General features: G+C 39.2%; 1 protein-coding gene across 1 annotated transcript in view; it reads right to left on the bottom strand.

Moving 5' to 3' along the window:
• Positions 1 to 19,284, bottom strand: part of LOC124290890 — a 52,324-nt gene extending 33,040 nt beyond the window's left edge. Inside the window, exon 1 of the mRNA XM_046727734.1 lies at positions 19,216 to 19,284. Coding sequence (XP_046583690.1) covers positions 19,216 to 19,273 — 58 coding nt within the window. The 5' untranslated portion in view covers positions 19,274 to 19,284. The remainder of the gene's footprint in view (positions 1 to 19,215) is intronic.
• Between the last annotated feature and the right edge of the window lie 3,593 nt (positions 19,285 to 22,877).

The following is a 22,877-nucleotide window of genomic DNA, read 5'->3' on the forward strand; positions in this document are numbered from 1 at the left end:
TCTCTTCGCCAGAATGCTTGTCTTCAGTTCCAGGACCGCTATTAAGTCAAGAAGAAGAGGCTCATCTTGTCAGTCATTTTAAACTTGTGGCGTCTGACAGATATGGCTATACCAGGGCTCATGTTATCTCCCTTGGGACGGGCTACGCTATCACTCTCTATAAAAGAACCAAGCAAGACAATATTCTGTCTTTGCAGTGGTTCTATAGCTTCATGGGCAGATGGCCAGACCTGAAACTGAGACGTCCTCGTTCTCTCACACAGCTTCGAGCTACAGCAGCATCAGAGGAAAATGTAGAGAAATATTTCTCACAACTGAAGGAGTCCTTGACAAGTACTAGTTAACGTCAAGCCCAGAGATGATCTACAATGTTGATGAGAAGGGGATAGATTTAACACACTCAGCACCTCAAGTCGCTGGATCGTCTACTGAGGTTCCAATCGAGATCTGCCCTGAACAATCGGCTAATGTAACAGTTCTTCGGTGCGGTAACGCCATCGGACAGAAGATCCCATCCTTCTTCATTTTCCCCTGAGACTCGTATGCGGGATGACTTGCTAGAATGATCCAGCATTGGTACATCTGGAACAGTCAGTGAGAGTGGTTGGTCCAATTCCGATATTCTCCAACGTTGGATTGACTGAACACTTCACAAAATATGCCAATGTCGGACACGAGAAGAAAGTTCTTCTACTCCATGATGGACATCGTTCGCACATAACACCGGCACTCATTGATTTTGCTGTCTCAAAGGGGATTATCTTATTTGTGTTGCCACCGCACAAAAGTCATGTACGTCAACCCATGGATGTTTGTGGCTCTGGACCATATACCAAGATTTTCAGTGCCGAATGCAGAAAATATCAACGTTTGAATTCCGGAACCGTCAATAGCTACAGCGTTTGTGGACTTGCATGAAAACTCTCTCTGTCTTTTCATTCAACTTGCAGAGCTCATTTCGGAAATGTGGGATATTTCCTTTCAATCCAGCGCCTATTGACAGATTTATCCTCAAGCCATGGACCTATGAGAAGGAACAAGCGGGAAAAACATCAGATGAATCACACACAGAGCTCGCCTATCCCAATTTCTTTGATGAACATCTTCCCGTAGTCACTCTTCAGAAGTCTCAGAAACCACGTCGTTCCATACACACGATTGTCGGCGGTCAAGCTATGACCGAGCCTACTGTATCTACACAGGTCGTGGGATATGTAAATCAGACTACAAAGCCATCATCGACTCATCATCTTCAGCTGTCCGACAGGAAGAAAACATCAAACAGAAGAAATCTTTAAAAAAAACAGAAATCAAGTCGCTCATCAGTCGCCAATAGGTCTCATTCATCCCCGAAACCTGGACCCTCTGGTATTGACAAGTTGCTGATATCCAGCGACGATGACCGTTCTGATTCAGATGTAACTGACAGCGAGGAAGAGTGATGTGTTTGTGGGAAATTCCAGCCAGAAGAATTGCGTCGTTGTCCACACGTGGAATTCACCATGTGGGGTCAGTGCACGTTTCGTGACTATGAGCATTGGGTACATCTTAAGTATTGTTGTAACACATCATTCCTTCACCGTCACGACAATTTCTACTGTCCATGTCATCATGAAGAATAATCACAGTGTTAATTGTGCAACCTTCATGAAGAATTCATTTCACGTATGCATAACTATGCATATTTGGAGAACTGGAACTTTATGCAGAATTGTGACTTTTGTATTAATTCTTTAAAATTGGAGACTATTACATTTTTCCAAATTCGTTTATTACTGTAAACTTACATTGACACTTCTGGATTGGAAGTCACCAACACGTGAGATTGTGGCATGTGCTGTGCGCCCGTAGTTTCATCTGTGAGGAATATCACGGAAACATATGACGTCACCGGGGTTTGTGCACAATGGCCGCCTGTCGTCTGATACGGACAGCAATGAACTTCAGAATGACAAAAGTGTTTTACTGACATTAAATGATACAAAGGTATGTAGTCTAACACTATATTATGTTTATATGACTTGTCAATATCGGCGATCGTACTCATAGTCGTGGATTTCTTAACACCACGGAAACCCATGACGGGCGGGTTCGCGGCATCAGCAATATCCGATCATCGATATCATCAGCATCTAACGATATATCATGAGCTACCACAAGAGTGTACATGCAGCTCGTGTTGTTAAAATACTCCATTATAACGTTCCTGTTATCTGAATTAATTTTAACGATTTCCTTTTCCTATTGTGTCTAATACTTAATAATTCAGAGGTGTAATCAGACAACGAATGTTCTGCCAAGGTCTCACCATGATTATTGGCAATGACAGATTTTTCGATTAACAACTTATCACAATCTGTAAGATGGTGAAGATTTTGAACTTTCGCATTTGATTCGTTGGACATAAGAGTGGGAATATATTCTGGAGATATAGTTGCTCCAAGACTGACGCTTACTATGCAGAATATCAACTAGTTGTGTTTTCTGCAGAATTTATCATTTTATGGGAAAAAATGACGCTTAGCATATACTGAGGTATGTGTTTCCGGAGCAGAACTAAAAACCCCGTTCAACATCTTTCATCCAAACTTGGGACATGTGTTAATAAGAGTTGAAGGTTTCTTTCCTGTTTCCATGGCAACAAGCAGTGTATGAAATAAGCCCAAACCCCAGCCAGACATCAGGGCTTGTAACTTCAAAATGTTACCAGTCCAAAATGCATTTAACCAGACCAGACACCAAGATATGACTCAAATGTATATAACATCTATTTTTTTTACCTGACCATCGGGCTGGTTAGCTGTACATCTAGACCGTCCGTCTGAAATCTAACCCCTCTCGGGCAGTCGGACGGGCCTTATTTCATACACTGCCACAAAATTGATTGTGACTCCTGCCTCTTCTAGTGACGTGCTAAATATCTGGATGGTCTGCCCGCTGTCAAAGGTGACACTGACGTCACTTTTTTCCAGCGACAAAAAATCAAGACAAACAGCTAATGCCCCAGCTCAGAGGTTGTATATACTACATCCTCTGGAACTGTGGAGAAAGATACATTGACGAAACCCTCATACCCCCTCCACACCAGACTAAAACTATCAGACATGTGTCAACAAACTCAAACAGACATTCCGTTCCCGGAACACATCAGCAAGAACGAAGACCACGCCATCTTGTGAGAAGCTACTAAGGACCTCTCCGCCAACAGCAACTGGCGTCAAAAGAAGCTACAAGGGGCCATAAACGTCAGGATATTCCATCCAGCCATCAACCAGCTTGGTAACATACCTGCTCAGCGCTTGGGAATTGCTGTTTTATTTATCAATGCCATCCACTTAGCTTGCTTTTATTTCACCATTACTGTCAGAACGTGTAATTACCCGCATTGTCCACCTTTTCTTCGTTACTTGTCAGTGCTCAATTGTTCGTCATTGGCTACTGACTTCTTCTTGTTAATCGCCATTACCTATCAGTTACCATTACCCATAAGTTTTGTTGTTTTCTACATACAAAGTTCGGTGCTTCCTACCTTATATTCAGCTGTTGAAAGTAATTTCCCCCTTGCTGTGGGATAGGAAATAGAATAGTTGTATATGTCTACCAAATCAATTGCCAGGCTGGTTCTACTTATACACAATTCAGCTGTCAATATTACCAAATTACCATAACATTCCTAACATAGGACTACTAGTATGTGCTTCTTAGTATGTAACATGCATGACCAAGACTTAATAATAACTGCCAATTTGGATTGAAAAACATGTTAACAAAACGGTACAATCATCATAAAAACGCCACCTTGTAAGAACAAAATTTCGCATTTGGTTTTGAAAGGTGACATTTCTTTTGCGGTTCAATATACTTCTGAAGAATAAAACTTCCACAAATAATGATGGAAAATGTTGTAAACGGTTCAGATACTGCTGTTTGCATTCCTAGCCTCAAACATAACCATACTGATTACGAACTGTCGCTTTTCTTAGATATCTCCTCGGACTCTTCCTAGATTTCATAGGCGTACAAATTCCATCTATCTAACTGTAAGTACGCTTGACATGAGAGGTGTAATTCAACGTTCGTCATTGGATAAAGCCACGGAGCCAGAAAGAATAAGATATACGCTATAAAAGGAAACGGAAAGAGTGGGCTGTTATGCTTTGCTTTTTAATTTGTCACTACAAAAAGGTGTATATAGATCAGCCTTTATTCAAGAAGTGTGATACAACTAAGGTATCAAAGTACGACCGATAAGTTTTTGAGAGAGTTATGTGAGAGAGTTGTATTTGAGCATATGCCTAACTGTGTTATATGGAATGTACTAAGATTTTTAAGATGGGGGTTCAACTGTCCAGGTAATTGAAATATATATTTAAAAATTATGCCAAACTCTAGACGGTAAGATCCAATTTTTTATGGTCTTTGGTGATGTTTCGTTTGGTCGAGTTTGTTAACGAAGGCCCATGCATAGATTGGAAATGTATGGTACTGAAGGTACGTTCCTTGAGCGGTTATGTAATTAAACAATCAGCTTCTCTCAGGTATCAATGTTGGGGACATGTTTTTGGACTGTTTGCTGATGACGCATCATTAGGCAAGATTGCCGAAAACCTTGAACACAACTGAAACCTTATTGACCGAAAATCTCAGAAGGGTAATTGATTCTGCAAATAAGTGGTTGTTATCTTATAAATCAGATGAGGCGGATTTTTGTCACCCAAAGATGATATTTGGTAAATATTAAATGATACGACCTTAGGGAACGTCAAATAAACGCAATTGGTCCTCCAATGATTCTGATGTTGTTTCCAAAACCAGCAAAATGCTCTACTCAATGAGAAAACAAAAATACTCAGAGATACGATTCTAAAAATTTACACATTTTTCATAAGGTCTCATTTTGAATCTAGGATTGCTATGGTAGAGAAATTTACAACTGGAAAGTTTATACACAGAAATTGCAAGAATTAGTACAGGACTTCCCAAGTATTCTTCTTTTAATTCACTACATTGAACACTATCAGAAAGTAGAGAAAGAGGAATATTGTGTCAGTGCTATAATATTCAGAACTACAAAAATCCATTTTACCTAAACCAAACGGTTACTCAGTGGGTAGGCTCCATTAGTCGTAATATTTCAAGAAATTCGGGCAAAACTTTCTTGCAAGATCAGCAATAAATATTTCTCATGAATCGTTTTCCCATCGCTAAGAAATTGTACTTCAATCTCAAAATTTAAATCGAGCATAGAAACATTCAATACCTCAGCTTAACTGTACTCTTCTTACGACAATAGATACTATACAGCATGCGCAAATACGAGCTATATATATAGTAGATTAAGTTACGATCTTTACCGAGTAGGGTTCACTACAGATACATCCCTCGCCTGTCGACACCCACGTGAAAATGTTCATTGTTTCGTTGAGTGTTTATCATACAAATAACATCGAACATTCATGAATAAAACTGTTAAAGACTAATTCTGTGATTACATAATCTATTCTTTTAAATAGTATTGCAGACATGACTTGTCATGAATATTAAATAATATTAAAAATGTACGTCTTTAAGCAAGTGAAAACGTTTCCAGTAACTTTGTGATATTGTACATTACACAATTCCCCTGTACTGTCAGTCTTCCTCTTTGTCTGGTATAGTTGCTTGTAGTGTAACTTGTTCCTGAAACTACAGTCTTGGGGAGGGGGTTTGTTAGTTGCAAGAACTGAAATCTGTTTCAATGGCTAATTGGGACTGGTTCATTCTGGTGTTGACATTTCCTACTCTGTTATTGTGGAGAGGGTTTTGTCACTTTTATTATTATCAAATCCGAGGTGAAATTATTAACGTTAAATAAACCTGTCACCAATGAAAACATTTACTGTTTTCAGCATTATATTTGCAGTTCGTGACTTTGTAACGAAAACGAGATGTTATTCATTGGCTCGAAATGCCACCTGCCATTTCAATGAAACAGTTCCCTTTCTGAACGTTATTTGAGACCAGGAGTCAGTGAGTATAGTTTTACGCCGCTTTTAGCAATATTCCAGCAATATCACTACGGGGGACACCAGAAATGGGCTTCACACATTGTAGCCATGTGGGGAATCGAACCCGGGTCTTCGGCGTGAACGAACGCTTTAACCACTAGGCTACTCCTCCACCCCCTTTGTCAAGGAACGGCAACTGAGCGACAGAGCGAAGAAACATGACTGATACAAACACATGGCCTGTAAGGTGACACGTATTCTCCTGAGAGTAGACGGATGGGGTGGTATAGCCTAGTGGTTAAAACGTTCGCTCGTCACGCCGAAGACCCGGTTTCGATTTCCCACATGGGTACAATGAGTGAAGCCCATTTCGAGTGTCCCCAGCTGATTATTGCTGGAATGATGTTACAAGCGGCGTAAACCCATACTCAGTCAGTCAGGGAGATCAGATGACCTCCGTCAACACACGAGGTGTAGTAAAACTGTCATTGGGATAGCTTCAAGAAAGCCTTTGTCCGAATACACACTTAATTCCACGGGCCAAAGATCATGTTCATTTAATTGCAATTACTTATACAACACGTGCTAATCTGTCGCTTTCCTTAACTATTCTAAGTAATATTCTAATATATACTTCTGATATTTCCCTGGGCTCTGTAAGTGAGTCCGGCTTAACGCTATTCTCCATTGTTGTCCATTTCTATATTGATGCAATAACAGAGGCAGTCGGCCTGGTAATCCGACTTATAGTGTAGTGAGTGAGTCCAAATTTATAGTGATATCGGCATAGGTATTTCAGCCATATCGTTACTCAAACTGGTTATACATTCATGATATGTAAATTACGATTATTAACACCCGTCGAAGAAGGACAGTAAAACAATTTGAGTGCATGGCAAGGGTCTGTAAATCATCGAGTCTGGACCAGACAATTCGGTGATAAACAGCATGAGCATCGATCTACGCAATTGGGACACGATGACATGTGTCAACCACGAAAACCAATGCTAACCCGGATCTTTACGGGTCTATAACAACTAGAATATCACAGATAAAGATGTAAAACATGTATGTAAAAGTATTTTATTATTGGACAAAACAGAATTGTGGAACACCCTGATCATAATTGTAAATTGCCCGTCTGTTAAAAACTGTAATATATATTGAGATAAACGACCCCTCAAACCAAAGACATGTAAATCCTGTAAAACGCCGTGCTTCTATCGTATGCTTTCGTAAGATCAAAGAAAAGGTATAGATACTACAACATGTTTAACAAAGGTTCCAATCGTACTAAATTATCAATAGAGCATCTATTTGTTCGGAAACAGCATTCAGTATTTGCAAATAGGTTATTTGTTTCCAGTTACCAAATTGATTTTTTATTTTCCATTCGTTCCCTGAGTAAACAGACACAACTAGTTAATGACATCGGTCTGTAATTAAAAAATGTCTGCATGATCTCGGCCAAGGTTTACAGTAGGAAAAATCTATTCTTCTGTTAGTTTTGAAACCCAGAGACATATTTTTTGATTATGAAGAGTGTTTGGCCAATATCGCCAATTTTATTTGCAATATCAACTTTACCAGTTACTAAATTATCACCGTTCTTCAGATGGTGAACAGTAGATTTATTATCCATAGCCTTTGATCCTTTTATCATATTTCACAGCTTTGACATAGGTGTACGAGAATCTACTCTGGAAATATAGTTTGGGGATCGCCAAGCATCGAGCGTATTGAGAACTGTAGTATAGTATGACCAGAAATTATTGAGAATTTTAGGAATATGTTTAATTGGATTTCTAGTATAAAGAACCTTGACCAGCTATCAAGTGCTTGGTATCATTCAAGAGAGACAACTCCGATAATGCTTTTCATTAGTTTGTGAAGAGTTATCCCCTTGTTTACTTGCCAGCAGACGACATTTTCAGTGATCCTCAGTATGGATGATTAAGAGAAGAGGAAGTTGATTTTAGAGTCTTATAACAAGGACATCAGATCAGCTAAAGTGATTTCAAGTAGAACAGGAATCCCTTTGTCCACTGTTTATCGTGTTTTGAACAATATTGCAAATGGAATTGGCATTGAGCACCCTGGAGGCGCAGATAGGCCCAGAAAATTGACTGTCGGTGACAGGAGGGGGCTTGGTATTCTTGTTTCTAAAAACAAACGAAGAAGTTTAGAAAACTTAAGGCTGGATATGATTGATAGAGGAACTGTGGCTGTCCGAATGGAGACACTTAGAACTGAGCTGCATGCAATGGGTTGGCAGAAAAGTCGAGGAATTCCATCACCGATCATGAAACGTGAACAAAAGGAGCGAAGGTTGAACTGGTGCTTACAGCATAAAAAAATTATCTTGTTTGAGTGGCATTTAGAAGGTGGTGTGATGAACAACAAGAGGAGTTCTATGGATATACACCTTCTTTAATATGATATGAGCGACGTTTCGGTGTAGCTACTAACACCGTTATCAAGCAAATGATGTACAATACTAGATGCAAGGTATATTTATATACATAGTAAAGTTGAACAGTAAGCGATGATGTTTACACAATTTGATGAGGTAGATGTACAAGGTGGTGGATGTTTACACAAGAGGCCAATAGTTAAACATGGAGACACTTAGAACTGAGCTGCATGCAATGGGTTGGCAGAAAAGTCGAGGAATTCCATCACCGATCATGAAACGTGAACAAAAGGAGCGAAGGTTGAACTGGTGCTTACAGCATAAAAAATTTATCTTGTTTGAGTGGCATTTAGAAGGTGGTGTGATGAACAACAAGAGGAGTTCTATGGATATACACCTTCTTTAATATGATATGAGCGACGTTTCGGTGTAGCTACTAACACCGTTATCAAGCAAATGATGTACAATACTAGATGCAAGGTATATTTATATACATAGTAAAGTTGAACAGTAAGCGATGATGTTTACACAATTTGATGAGGTAGATGTACAAGGTGGTGGATGTTTACACAAGAGGCCAATAGTTACACAAACATATTAAGCTATGGGGGTATTAAGGGAGGAAGCCAGTGATATGACAGACAGGAGAATAATAGGATTAGGATTGCTTGGTGATGAGTTGGTTGTAGGCAGTGGGGATGGAATATCCTTGGTCTCTGTTCATGGCCGGTTGGAGTCTCTTGATGTGAATGGCTTCTAGTAGCTTTCTGATCTTGTAGTAGGTGTGATTGCTGGTGAGTACATTGATGCTGTTCCATAGGATGTTGTGGTCTGGGTGAGCTTGGGTGTGGTCAGAGATGGCGGATTTAGAGTCTTTCTTCTTCACAGAGGCTTGATGTTCTTTGATTCTTACAGGAAGGGGTCTTGAGGTTTCGCCGATGTACGAGTCTCCACAGTCGCACTTTATGTGGTAAACTGTGCCTGAGGGATCTTCTTTAGTTGTGGGGGTTGGTCTGCCGACACACAAGCCCCCACGCCATCAAACAGCACCGTTCATCATAAGCTTGCCCTATATAGGTTCAGCCAGCCACCAGATCAGCCGACTCTTAAAACACCAAGTCAACATTGATGTTGTGTTCCAGAGAGGTACTACTATACAGCACCTCCTAAAAGCCAATGGCAGACCAACCCCCACAACTAAAGAAGATCCTCAGGCACAGCTTACCACATAAAGTGCGACTGTGGAGACTCGTACATCGGCGAAACCTCAAGACCCCTCCCTGTAAGAATCAAAGAACATCAAGCCTCTGTGAAGAAGAAAGACTCTAAATCCGCCATCTCTGACCACACCCAAGCTCACCCAGACCACAACATCCTATGGAACAGCATCAATGTACTCACCAGCAATCACATCCACTACAAGATCAGAAAGCTACTTGTGTAACTATTGGCCTCTTGTGTAAACATCCACCACCTTGTACATCTTCCTCATCAAATTGTGTAAACATCATCGCTTACTGTTCAACTTTACTATGTATATAAATATACCTTGCATCTAGTATTGTACATCATTTGCTTGATAACGGTGTTAGTAGCTACACCGAAACGTCGCTCATATCATATTAAAGAAGGTGTATATCCATAAAACTCTCCTTGTTGTTCATAAAAAAATTAACTGGGACAATGTGTTTCGCTGTTTCCTAATACACTGAAATTCTGGACCAAACAAACCGAAAAACCTATACATCAGCGCCCAAAGTACATTCCGAAATTTAAAGTGTGAGGTGGCATATCTGTATTAGGGGCAACGCCCCTCTGTGTATTTGAAGGGAATATGAACAGTGAGCAGTACACAGATATTCTCGAGGGACATTTACTTCCATCTGCTCACGTGTTCTATGGAAATTTGGGGATGTTCCAGCAGCAAAACGACCCAACACATCGTTCAAAGCATTCACAGGCCTGGTTTCGGACCCAAAATATGACATTATTAGATTCGCCAAGCTATAGCCCTGACTTAAATCCAATAGAAAATGTTTGGGGACTTATGAAGGAAAGTGTCAATAAGGAAAATCTGACAAATATTGCTGAAATGAAAGAAGAGGTGGTCCGATATTGGGACAGCATGGACCACGACTTTCTAACTTCTTTGATCAGTAGTATGCCCCGCCGCATTGAAGCCTGCATTGCTGCCCATGGTGACTTGCCAAAATACTAACTGTTCACCTGTCTTTTAATCTGGAGTTATGTTCTGCTAATATTCACATTTAATACGTGAGTAATGACTGAATTTATTTTTAAAAACTACAATCTTAAATTCTCAATAATTTCTGGTTGTACTGTATTCCAATGGTTTTGCCATTGATTGTTCACATAAAGTCTAATGTGGGGTCGGTGAATGGATGGATGATCCAGTTTAAAATTTTTAATTGTCTGTCAACAGGACAAACTATTAGCAAATAAGATGAAACTGCTTTTGGATGATGTTTTCAGTGTATAAAGCAAATAACATAGGCTAGCTTCGATCAGTTAGACATAAAGACAAATTGTACTTGTCGGTAACAGCTGCAGATGATCCTTCTCACCATATTTCGATCCCTGACTGTAAATATTTGTTTAAGTATGTTGGGAAAATAATTGAATATTTTCAGTTATGCCAAACTAAACTGGCGTCAGGTTTTCAGGATAGCTGTTAAGTTATGTTCAGCAAAAGCAAAATGATTTAAAGGATTTTGTGTTACTTGGACGGACAGACAGACAGTTTTATTCTGTAAAAGGCCACTGGCCCATAATACAGTCAAATGCGTGATCACACATCACATGAATGGTACACAATGATTTATAAAAATGTTCTGCTCTTCATTCTAATTTGTACATTATATAAGAATAAAGAAACATTCTTAATCATGTCGACATTTGCAGATTGCATAATATGGATAAAGTTGTTTATCGTCGTCGGCTTACTTAAATATTTCCGAATATATTTCCCTCGAATATCAGAGAAACATTCACAAATATACAAAATATGCCACTCATCTTCAACAACATTAATACCTTTGGATTTACAAAATAAACAAAATCTTTTATTAGAAGCAATATTTTCATATCTCCCAGTCTCTATTGCTAGATTAAAGTTTCCGCATCTAAATTTTGAAAGTGCAGATCTCAAATTTAAATCAATATTACAATTTAAGTATTTTTCTACATCTAACAGAGTCTTATACTGACAATAATATACAGTTTTATGTGAATTTTCAATGGAAGAATACCAGGATTGCTTTAAATTATCGGTCAGTCTTTGTTTAAAAAGAAACATAAAATACTTGACATTACCCATACATTGACTGACCCATGCATGGCCAAAACCATAAGTAAATAAAATATGTTTAACATTAGTTACCAAAGTTACACGTCCAACATCATCTAATGATTTCAGCATTTTGTAACAGTGTTTGGGGAGTCTGTTTGGGGGTTAGTACAATAAATGACACCAATATTTGATAACCTCAGTCATATATACAATTTGTAAAGGGTGTCTACCACATTCTCCAAGTACCACATTATTACATGTTCATTTACCAACTTGTAAGAAATACTTACAAAATTTAATTTGTACAGACTCTATGAGTTTACAATAACTGGTGCCCCAAACTTCAGCTCCATAACATAATATAGGTGAGATCATACAATCAAATATTTTAAACAAATCTTTACAATTGACACCATCCATTTTTCTTTGGAAGTTATTTACTGAAAATAATGCCTTATTGGCCTGAGAAACAAGACATGTCTGTGCTTTTACTCCATACAAGTTTTGGTGTAAATACAAGTCCTAAATATTTATAAAAGGATACACATTCAATTTGTTTACCATTGTAATACCATTTTTCATAATCTCTTAGATGGCCACCATTTCTAAAAACAAGAACCTTAGTCTTTTTAAGATTTACTGACATACCAGTGAGTTTAAAAAATTTTCTCAAGAACATTAATCTTTTTCTGTAATTGGTTTCATGTATCAGACAGTGCCGAGACATCAGCAGCAAACATAAGTGAACATACATTATTAAAATCTGATGAGACAGTTACACCTGAACCACCCTCCAATTCCATTAAAGTACATAACTTGTTAATGAAGATAATAAATAGTTGAGGGCCTAAAACACATCCCTGACGGGTACCAATATTGCAAGAAAAATATTTAGACAAAGCTTTTGATGTTCTAACACAAGCTGATAAATTCTGATACATTGTTTTTACAACATTAAAGATTTTACAACATATACCAAACTTCAGAGAGGGACTGAAGTAAAACATCATGCTTACCACCATATTTCGATCCCTGACTGTAAATACTTGTTTAAGTATGTTGGTAAAATAATTGAATATTTTCAGTTATGCCAAGAGTAAACTGGCGTCAGGTTTTCAGGATAGATGTTATTTTATGTTCAGCAAAAGCAAAATGATTTAAAGGATTTTGTGTTACTTGGAATCGTATGCGAATGCCAAATGCTCGAATTGTGTTGGTTTCCTCTCCTATAAACGCTGATATGGAGTTTAGAATACATTGTTAAATGCTGCATTAGAAAGATTGGATCGAAGGATAGTGGTGTATTGTAATCGATGTGAACAACCAGACGTCAGCATGTCGTGAATGTTGGTTTGCCGTAGACCGTCTCCAAAGAGATGAATTGTTTTTCGATGGACATCAGTTGGTAGGCGATTTTGTAATGCACTATTCCTGTTCGCACATGTTAATTTTCTACAAACTGAGGAAATGTATATGCGCCATTTACAGTCAAATATTTTGTTTCTATGAACACGCGCTAACCTAAGCCAGTTATAGATGTCATAGAGTAAACCATTTCAATAAATTTCTGTAAAACTTCATACATTCAAACAACATAATTGTTTCCATATATATCCAAAGTGCACTGAAATTCTATCCACTTTGTCTGTTTAATGTATTCAGCAATCATTCCGTGTAGCCCTTTTATCATAAACCCCCCTCAGGGCAGGACCCTTAATTCTCAATGCCATCAGAAAATGTCAATTAACATCTCCCCACGTCGGCGGATCTTACGTATGTACATGTGCACAAGTCAGTGACCTTGCACAACGTGGCGTAATGTCCCTATGCATAAAACCGGACTCACATGGTCAGTCAGGGAGACCAAGCAGGGAGACCAGTCAGAGATGAGGCGAGGAAACGGGCCCAGATCATCCACCGAAGCAGACGGACTGTGCGGCTAGTCGGGGCGTCAGCCAAGGCCGTCGCCTCATCAACGACTACGTCGACGATGAAGAATCGCCGTCCGACTTCTGAATGTGTGTAAGTGACAGAGCGGGTCTCCACATCGGGGACATTGGCCACTCGGTCCCGATGTGAGTTCTGTCACGAGATTTCAATCTTATGTACCATTTCTACCATTATTCCCCAACCATAATAAACATGGCTGCTGCTGTCTTCAACTATACTGCTGACTTTTGTCTTCCGCCTCTTGAACTACCACTCGAGAGTACCACAACGGACGCTCTTGGACATAGACATCAATTATGACAGCATATGAGCATGAATCACTGACGTGGATTTTCACCATCAAGATTGGTCGATCGTTGTTTAACGCCCCATTCAGCAATATTCCAGCTATATGGCGGGTTCACCATCAAGATTGGTCGATCGTTGTTTAACCATTGTTAAATAACAATATTCCAGCTATATGGCGGGTTCACCATCAAGATTGGTCGATCATTGTTTAACCATTGTAAAAGAACAATATTCCAGCTATATGGCGGGTTCAGCATCATGATTGATCGATTGTTGTTTAACCATTGTTAAATAGCAATATTCCAGCTATATGGCGGGTTCACCATCAAGATTGGTCGATTGTTGTTTAACCATTGTTAAAGAACAATATTCCAGCTATATGGCGGGTTCACCATCAAGATTGGTCGATTGTTGTTTAACCATTGTTAAATAGCAATATTCCAGCAATATGGCGGGTTCACCATCAAGATTGGTCGATTGTTGTTTAACCATTGTTAACGAACAATATTCCAGCTATATGGCGGGTTCACCATCAAGATTGGTCGATTGTTGTTTAACCATTGTTAAATAACAATATTCCAGCTATATGGCGGGTTCACCAACAAGATTGATCGATTGTTGTTTAAACATTGTTAAATAACAACATTCCAGCTATATGGCGGGTTCACCATCAAGATTGGTCGATTGTTGTTTAACCATTGTTAAAGAACAATATTCCAGCTATATGGCGGGTTCACCATCAAGATCAATACTTAGATAAAGTGAAATTGGGGAGGAAGTGTTGTTTTATCTCTGATGTGTGTCTGACTCGGTGACCAGATAAAGTTCTCACAAAATCTGCCCTGCTCACATTTGCTGTTCAGTCTCTACTGTGTTTTTGTTTTGTCCATTCAGGAAATATTTTCATCCTGCTCTGCGTCAAATGTCAGACCTTTAGGTGTGTTCCAATGAAGTGTAGGAGTATTTCGTTTTTACTGTTGTATGGATTTGCTTTGGTGTTTGTGGATTTTGTCGATATTCTGAATCCCAGATCCCAAGTGAAATTCTATTGCTCATTGCAACATCCTTGGGAACATGGGTATCATAGAGTACGTTCTCAAAGAGCGGCGTTCAGTCATAACGTACCTGACACTGACATAGATGATATATTTATTTTGATATACTTGATCAAGAGAACCACACTGAGCCAGCGCTTCGTGTTAAAGCAGTAGCCGAAAAATATATACATAGTCTACATTGTCATGCAGGTTTCACTGTATTGCGGCACTTGACCAGCATGTGTCATGGGGTAACGTTTCGCCACACGAATTGGCAGTGGTCCTCCTCTGTCTGCCAGGTCTTGGACAATCCTTTGCTTCACCCGTGGCTACGTGCTTCGTCGACTAATAATATTGGTTAAGGTTGAAGTTAGCACCGATGTTGCGATGACATCGTATCGTGATGCATGCCAATAGCTTGCCATCGTGAATGTTCAAGGTATGCCTTGACTTAAAAATCAGCCACGAGAGCGTACCAATAGCCGGCTTAATGCTGGACAGTACGTTGCAGTGGAAACCCATGCGAAAATGTTCATCACTACTTCTTAGAATGTTCTTATACAATCAACAAAGAAAGATCATGCTTAAAGCTATTCAAGATGTATGTGGTAGTAATTCTGTGATTACATTATCTGTTATTTTAAACGGCATTGCAGATCTGACAAATCATAAAAATGAAATTATATTCAAAAATGTACATCAATATATATGCAAATCTAAACGATTCCAGTAGTCTTCTCTCTATACACCATTGTATTATAGCATTTCCCCCTGTTATCTTTCAGTCTTTCTCTGTCTCTATTTCTAATAATTGCTTGTGATGTAATTAGTTATTGTAAATGTCTTCGGAGAGGGGTTTAATAAGCTGAAAGAACTTGTCCCCGATCCTTTTCACATTGTGAATAAAATATGTTTAAACTAAACGTTGCAGTGCTCAGCTTCACGAGCAATGGGCTGTTGTACAACAGGGCACAGTCTGAGGACCCGCGAGCAACAGACGCGCACAAAAAGCATAGGACACATCAAGATGACGTGCAAGTCACGTCCCGCACATTTGATTTTTAATGGGGAAGCGTAATGGTTTGGTCAACATTTTGTGTCAGTGGTCGATCTCAAATGATTGTCGTTCAAGATAATCATACTGCCATATAGTTCCGTACTACTTTTTGACTCCTGTCCCATTAATGCAGCTACATGTTCCTGGACAGACAATGTAACATGACAACGCTACGCCCGTGCTACAGATTTGACGTAAAGCCATTGATTGGATGGAATGAATTGGTTGTTCTTTTACGTCGCCCTCAGCAATGTCTGTAAATAATCGAGTCCGGACCAGACAATTCAGTGATTAGATGCATGAACATCGATCTACGCAATTGGGATACGATGACATGTGTCAACCAGGTCAGCGAGCCTGACTACCCGATCCCTTTAGTCGCCTCTGACGACACGCATGTTTAACTGAAGACCAATGCTAACCCGGATCTTCACGGGTCTTGTGTCATGAAATGGATTTCCAGTTCGGCATCTGGGAAGACGAATGCAGCAGGAACAGCAGCATCAACCCAGGACCCCAGAGAACCGGGGCAAGCACTCGCTGATCAATGGCGACGACTTCCGGTTAGAGAGTTACCAACAGTTTCTTCTGTCCATGCGGAGACGTTGTTTTGTTGTCCCGGTCGTCCTGATAGGTCCCACTCGTAATGACTTCTTTTGTTCAAACAGTTTATCAGAATTTCGAGTTGGGGGTCATGGAACTTGCTGCAATATATATGGTGTCGCAATCCACTGTCCATCGTTTTGGTACCTGGGTGATTTTCGGATGAAACTTAAGAATTGTCAGGTTTTCGATTTGATTTTGAACATAAAGAATTTGTAACTCACATTTGGGAGGATATCGGAAAATCCTCATCCTATATACAAATCACTAGTCCGTTCTAAAATTAATTACTGCTTCATGTTTTATGTTGTGGCTTGTAAAAAACTAGATTCTATTCATCACCAATATTTTTTAGTCTTTGCCTTCGAACCGTCAGAACATCACCGATTCATGTGTGAACTTTGATGAGCCCTGCCTAAAATAACGTCGCATAAAATTGGTATAATCTTACACAATGCTTACAAGTCTATTTGAGGACAGATCCAGGGATGGTGATGGTGTTGCCAGAGCCACGTCATTTGGGTCCAGGCCTGTATCGAAAGGATAATTGTTCCATTTTCTGTTAAAGACTTTTAATATATTGTACAGTTACTTTAGGTGACTGAATGTTTTCATTTCAGGAACATTGTTTGCCATGAATTTCATGACGAAGTACTTGCAAATATTTAGTCAGTGTCAGTTCTGCCTTAATTTAGTTCCAGAAACTTATCATGGGTCCAGACAAATACAACCCTTCAAGGTTTCAACTTCAATGGTGTGTTATCAAGAGGGTAAATCACTATGACATGTGGTCAGTAATTGATGGACTTCGGCTGTTCATTATGATTGTCTATATGACGTTTAAGAGTTTTGAGAGGGTGTGAGGGATGCGTTTATATTGTTTTAATATCCGATTTCATCCATTGAATATCACGAAGACGATGCCAACTGGAAGTATTTCCCCGACTTCCAGCACCATGGATACTCAGATGCTATATTCCAGCAGAAGAACCTAAAGATATTTTTACGGAAGGAGTGAATGAGTTTTACGCCGCACTCTGCAAAATCCAAGCTATATGGCGGCGGTCTGTAAATAATCAAGTATGAATCAGGCAATCCAGTGACCAACAGCATGAGCATCGATCTACGCAACTGAGATACGATGACGTGTGTCAACCAAGTCAGCGAGCCTGACCACCCGATCCCGTAAGTCGCCAATTACGACAAGCATGGTTACTGAAGTGAGTGAGTGAGTGAGTGAGTTTAGTTTTACGCCGCACTCAGCAATATTCCAGCTATATGGCGGCGGTCTGTAAATAATCGAGTCTGGACCAGACAATCCAGTGATCAACACCATGAGCAGTGATCTGCGCAATTGGGAACCGATGACATGTGTCAACCAAGTCAGTGAAACTGACCACCCGATCCCGTTAGTCGCCTCTTACGACAAGATAGTCGCCTTTTTATGGCAAGCACATGGGTTGCTGAAGACCTATTCTACCCCGGATCTTCACGGGTCTGGTTACTGAAGACCAATTCTAACCCGGATCTTCACAGGTTTTCCAGAGGAAGGACTCCGGACCAATTATAGAATTTTAATCTATATATTAGAAATTCAGGTATAAAAATGTCATTTTTTGCAAAAACATTTGGCACAATATTTTCATCACTTAAACATTAGAAATTCAAATAAAGTATCATTTTGGACAAAACATTTAACACAAGATTTCAGTCTTTAAAAACACTAGAAATTTAAGTAAAATATCATTTTGGCCAAAACATTCGAGACAAGATTTCAATCGTTTAAACCAGTTTGTGAAACACAGTTTTAATGCACAGAGCTTTGCGTGACCAGTAAGTGTATATCACCAAACTGTCCTACCAACCATCGAGGTGCAGTTGGGTCAAAGTGGCGTATTGGGCAAGAGAAAGGTGTTCCTTGAACAAGTGCCGTCCACTACCAGACTCCTCTACCAACACAATCCCACGCGATCAGTTTGGCAAATTTAGTTGCCGTTTATGACAAGCAGTGATATTTAACCTCTCTTGGGAAATATTTCAGCCATATCGTGACAAGAGTTTGAAAATAAATACTAAGTATATTAGGATTCAGAAACCTATCATCTATGGACTTAAAACTAGTTGACTAGAATAAATTAATAACAAAGCTTTGTAAAACTGGACTATAGATCGCCAGCAACTGGAGATAGATCACCATACAAGGGACCACAGGGGCTTACAGTACTATAAGCAGCTAGAGACAAATTCTACCCGGATTGAGTGAGTATAGTTTTACGCCGCTTTTAGAAAATATTCCAGCAATATCACGGCGGGGACACCAGAAATAGCCTTCACACATTGTGCCCATATGGGGTATTCCACCCATATTGATTTTGACTCTGTACTTACAATGTTTATTAATGCAGACTTGTTCTCGTTACTATATGGCTGGAATAATGCCGATGTGACGTAAAGCCCAACTCAACTCAACCCACCCGGAGCTCCTCAGGGGTATGTGTCTGAAGTCTGAACAAATACAAAGTTGTTATGGTAAGTCACAATGGATACTTTTAGAAGAAAAATGAACTCACCAACTTTTATCCATACTGAAAATAGTTGAATTAAAACGAAAACACGTAATTCCGCCATCTTGAAAGTATAAACCCCACCGCTGATGTGCGAGTGTTTCCATCACCCGATCTGTACCAGCATTCAAGATTCATCATTGATTGGTTCTTGCATCGGTTGCGTTGTGATCCGCCTTTCACGCTGGATCAATACCAATTACCAGGTAAATAAGTAAGATCGGTAAAAGGATGTAACAAAGGCCAAAGTCAATCTCATTAACAATACATCTGGCTTCTAGTTACTGCTAAACAAGCATTCGTTGTTAACGTAAGACAGAACTTTTTGTCTGACTGATCAGAGGATAAAGTGACAGGCGGAATCAATTTCCTCACACAACCTTAAAAGATTAACTAAGTTCGTTCCGACAGACTGTTACGGGCTACACGACTTATTGTATCAAATTCGTCGTATATTTACCGTTTTCGTTGTGAAATATCTGTCTCACGGAATGAATTGTCATACGATACCTGTCATTTATTACATATTAAAACATCGGTAGCGATTTAATCGATATTGTTCAATCAGGAATGGAAGTAGCCAGATTGCCTTAACGCTTGTTTGTTGTTTAACACCACATTCAGCAATATTCCAGGTATGTGGCGGCGGCCAGTAAATGAACAAGACAGTCGAGTGTGAACAAGACAATTCAGTAAGCATCGATCTCGTTCACAAATGGGATACCATGACATGTGTAAACTAAATCAGCGAGACTGACCTCCCGATTCCGTTAGTCACCTCTTATGACAAGCATGGCTTGCTGAAAAACAACTTGCCTTAAAGCTCGAGAGAGATTATCAGTGGAAGGGTAATGGCTTTTTCAACACTATTGACCATAGTACAGTAGTACTATCCTGAAGCGTAAGTAAAATGTCTGTTATCCCCTGTGTTCACTTCAACCAAGAGGAAAATGCACGATTCTACGATTCTAATACACAACTAAACAGACCAGCAAGCAAACTTTCTTAACCCATTTGGCAGAACGACAGGTTGATAATACAATTCCCCACATGTGTGTATTGTGTGAAGCCGATTTTATTGTGTCCCCCGTCGTGATATTAATGGAATATTCATAAAAGCGGCGTGGAACCCGTTCACTCAGAATTGAGATCCCAATTAGCAGGGCTCGAATTGATTTATAGATATATTCAAATACTTCCGGCTACATATCAGTTCATACTTCCGGGTCAATAAATAATTAACGATACCTGCATCTAATCGCAAGATATCAGGAACTGAATTTCTGATATTAAATATGATGCAGTTGTTGATAATTTTATATAATATCTTGATAACAATAGTCCTGAATAAGATATCGGTATTTGTTTTCAGGATAAAATGAATATTCCCCATCATATCCTCAATTCATTTTGTGACATCATGAATTTTATTACAGACATATATAATTATCTCTAATCGTGATATCATTTCAAAATCGCTTTACTTCAATTTAAGATATCTTCAATTCAGTTCACGACATCTCCAAGATAATTCACGATCTTTAAAACACTTGAAGAACTGTTCATTTTAAGTAACACATTTAAACTTTGTACTTTGGGCCTTTCCATACCGGGTCACTATATGGCTATATAATGCTAGTGACAAATTTAATCCAATCACTCACTGAAACAATTAACTATAACAATTTCTTTAAAGGTATGAAAACGGCTTTCCACAGTTGATTCTTTGACACAAGATTGTGAAGCTGCCTTAGACCGTTCGTTCTAAATTTATATATTTTCATTATCCAAAGTCACACGGGTCTACAGTTCTTATAATGCAATACTTGTATTTTCACTTGGAATGTGTCAGCTGCAATGTATTATCGTATGAGCGCTATTGGCTTGATTTAAACTGGCAGAACCCAATGAGAAGAAGCCAATATGTTTGAAGCGTCTCAGTGTTTTAACTATGTTCTTCCGATACAACAACTGGCCCACTTATCGGCCCTCGGCGTGACGAATATCCCATTACAAGGGATAACTAAATTATTCAAACAAAAAAAAACAGAAAGAAACGGAGAGACCAGGAATAAGGAAAAGTATTAAAAGTATTTAAGTGCGCATTCGTCGATTTAGCTTCAACATATATTGAGAGCCATTAAAAATGCAATTTGACATTCACACTTTATTTACTCCCATTAATTTCAACATATATATACCTAACTGGCAGATATGTTTTCACAATGTGTGAACATCTGTGAATAATTTCATCTGAAAATGTCCAGTTAACAACAACATCAACACCCTGTTTTGCACCACTGAACACGTGGTTGTCGGTGTAGTTGTGTCAGGATAGGTCCAACTTTTGGTCGATATGCTCGAATTCCCACTTCCCTCAGACGCACTCTGATGGTTTGGTCGGAAATTCTTAGAGGACTAGGCACCTGTTCGGCAGTGTCCGTTGTTGTAGCAAATCTGATGAATCGGTACGAGGAGGAGTGGTCACTCTTGGTCTTCCTCTTCTGTGACCATCTCGGGTTGAATTGAAGCGGGTTTATAAAGCGATGGCATAATCGAGATACAGTGCTATGGTGGACGTTGAGGTGTATTGCACAAGCACGCTGGGAATCCCCTGCTTCCAAACGTCCATCGGCGATATTGCGGTCAGTAGAATCAATCTTGGCATTTTACGTCGTAAGTTTCGTAAGGAAATGATAAAAGTGGCAATAGTATGTGTTATTTGAATTCAGGATTACATCTGTAAAAGTCGATAACATCTGAAGGGATGATGTAAATCCAGCTAGGGTCCATGAAGGAAGCAACACAGGTGTAAGTCACCAAACAAATATTTTAATTATGAGATAGACCAGTGTTCTTTTATGAGTGCTTCAGTTTCATATGATAAATTTATATTTTACGTTTCTGCTAGAAGATCATCTTAAAATGATTATTCACGACAAAGAACATCATAGCATCGATCTTCGCTATTGGGATACGATGACATGTGTCAACCAAGTCACGAGTCTGACCATCCGATACCGTTAGTCACCTCTTATGACAAGCATGGGTTGCTGAAGATCAATTCTAACGAGGATCTTCACACGTCAAAAAGAACATGCAGTGAACAACACTTAGATAATAAATGGTAATGTTGTAACACACACACACATACACACACCTTAAGACCAACTCATTCAAAATTCTCATCTACCTGTATTTTAACTCCAGAATATGTGTTTAATTTTATTCTCTGTCCACACTTACATCAATCACCAGTAGTTATTGTAAACATTTTGTGATGTATTGCTGATGTATTTTCTGTCATTTGATGTCACTTTTTTAACGTATAGAAACAGTACATCTTGTTCCAGTCACAATATGGCAGAAATATTGCTGACGTGACTTAAATCTTAACTCACTCACTCCTTCCTCTTTGATAAAAGTGGACATCACAAGGGTTGATAGTTTTTAATTATGGTAGAGAATGATCACTCAAACGTAGGTCACCATGGACCATCCATTCAATTTCATTATACAAGCTGGAATAGGTGAGTGCAAGATCTAGTGCAGAAAAGGTTCCAATGGCGGAGTGCAAATAGGTGGTTAAATCATCATTAAATATACATAGGTTATGAAGACACGCCGGAAGAGCTGCCAGCCACGCTCAGCGATGCTCAGCGACAGTC

Source organism: Haliotis rubra, unplaced genomic scaffold (assembly GCF_003918875.1).
Source record: "Haliotis rubra isolate DU_JTF1 unplaced genomic scaffold, ASM391887v1 Scf477, whole genome shotgun sequence".
NCBI lineage: Eukaryota > Metazoa > Mollusca > Gastropoda > Lepetellida > Haliotidae > Haliotis > Haliotis rubra.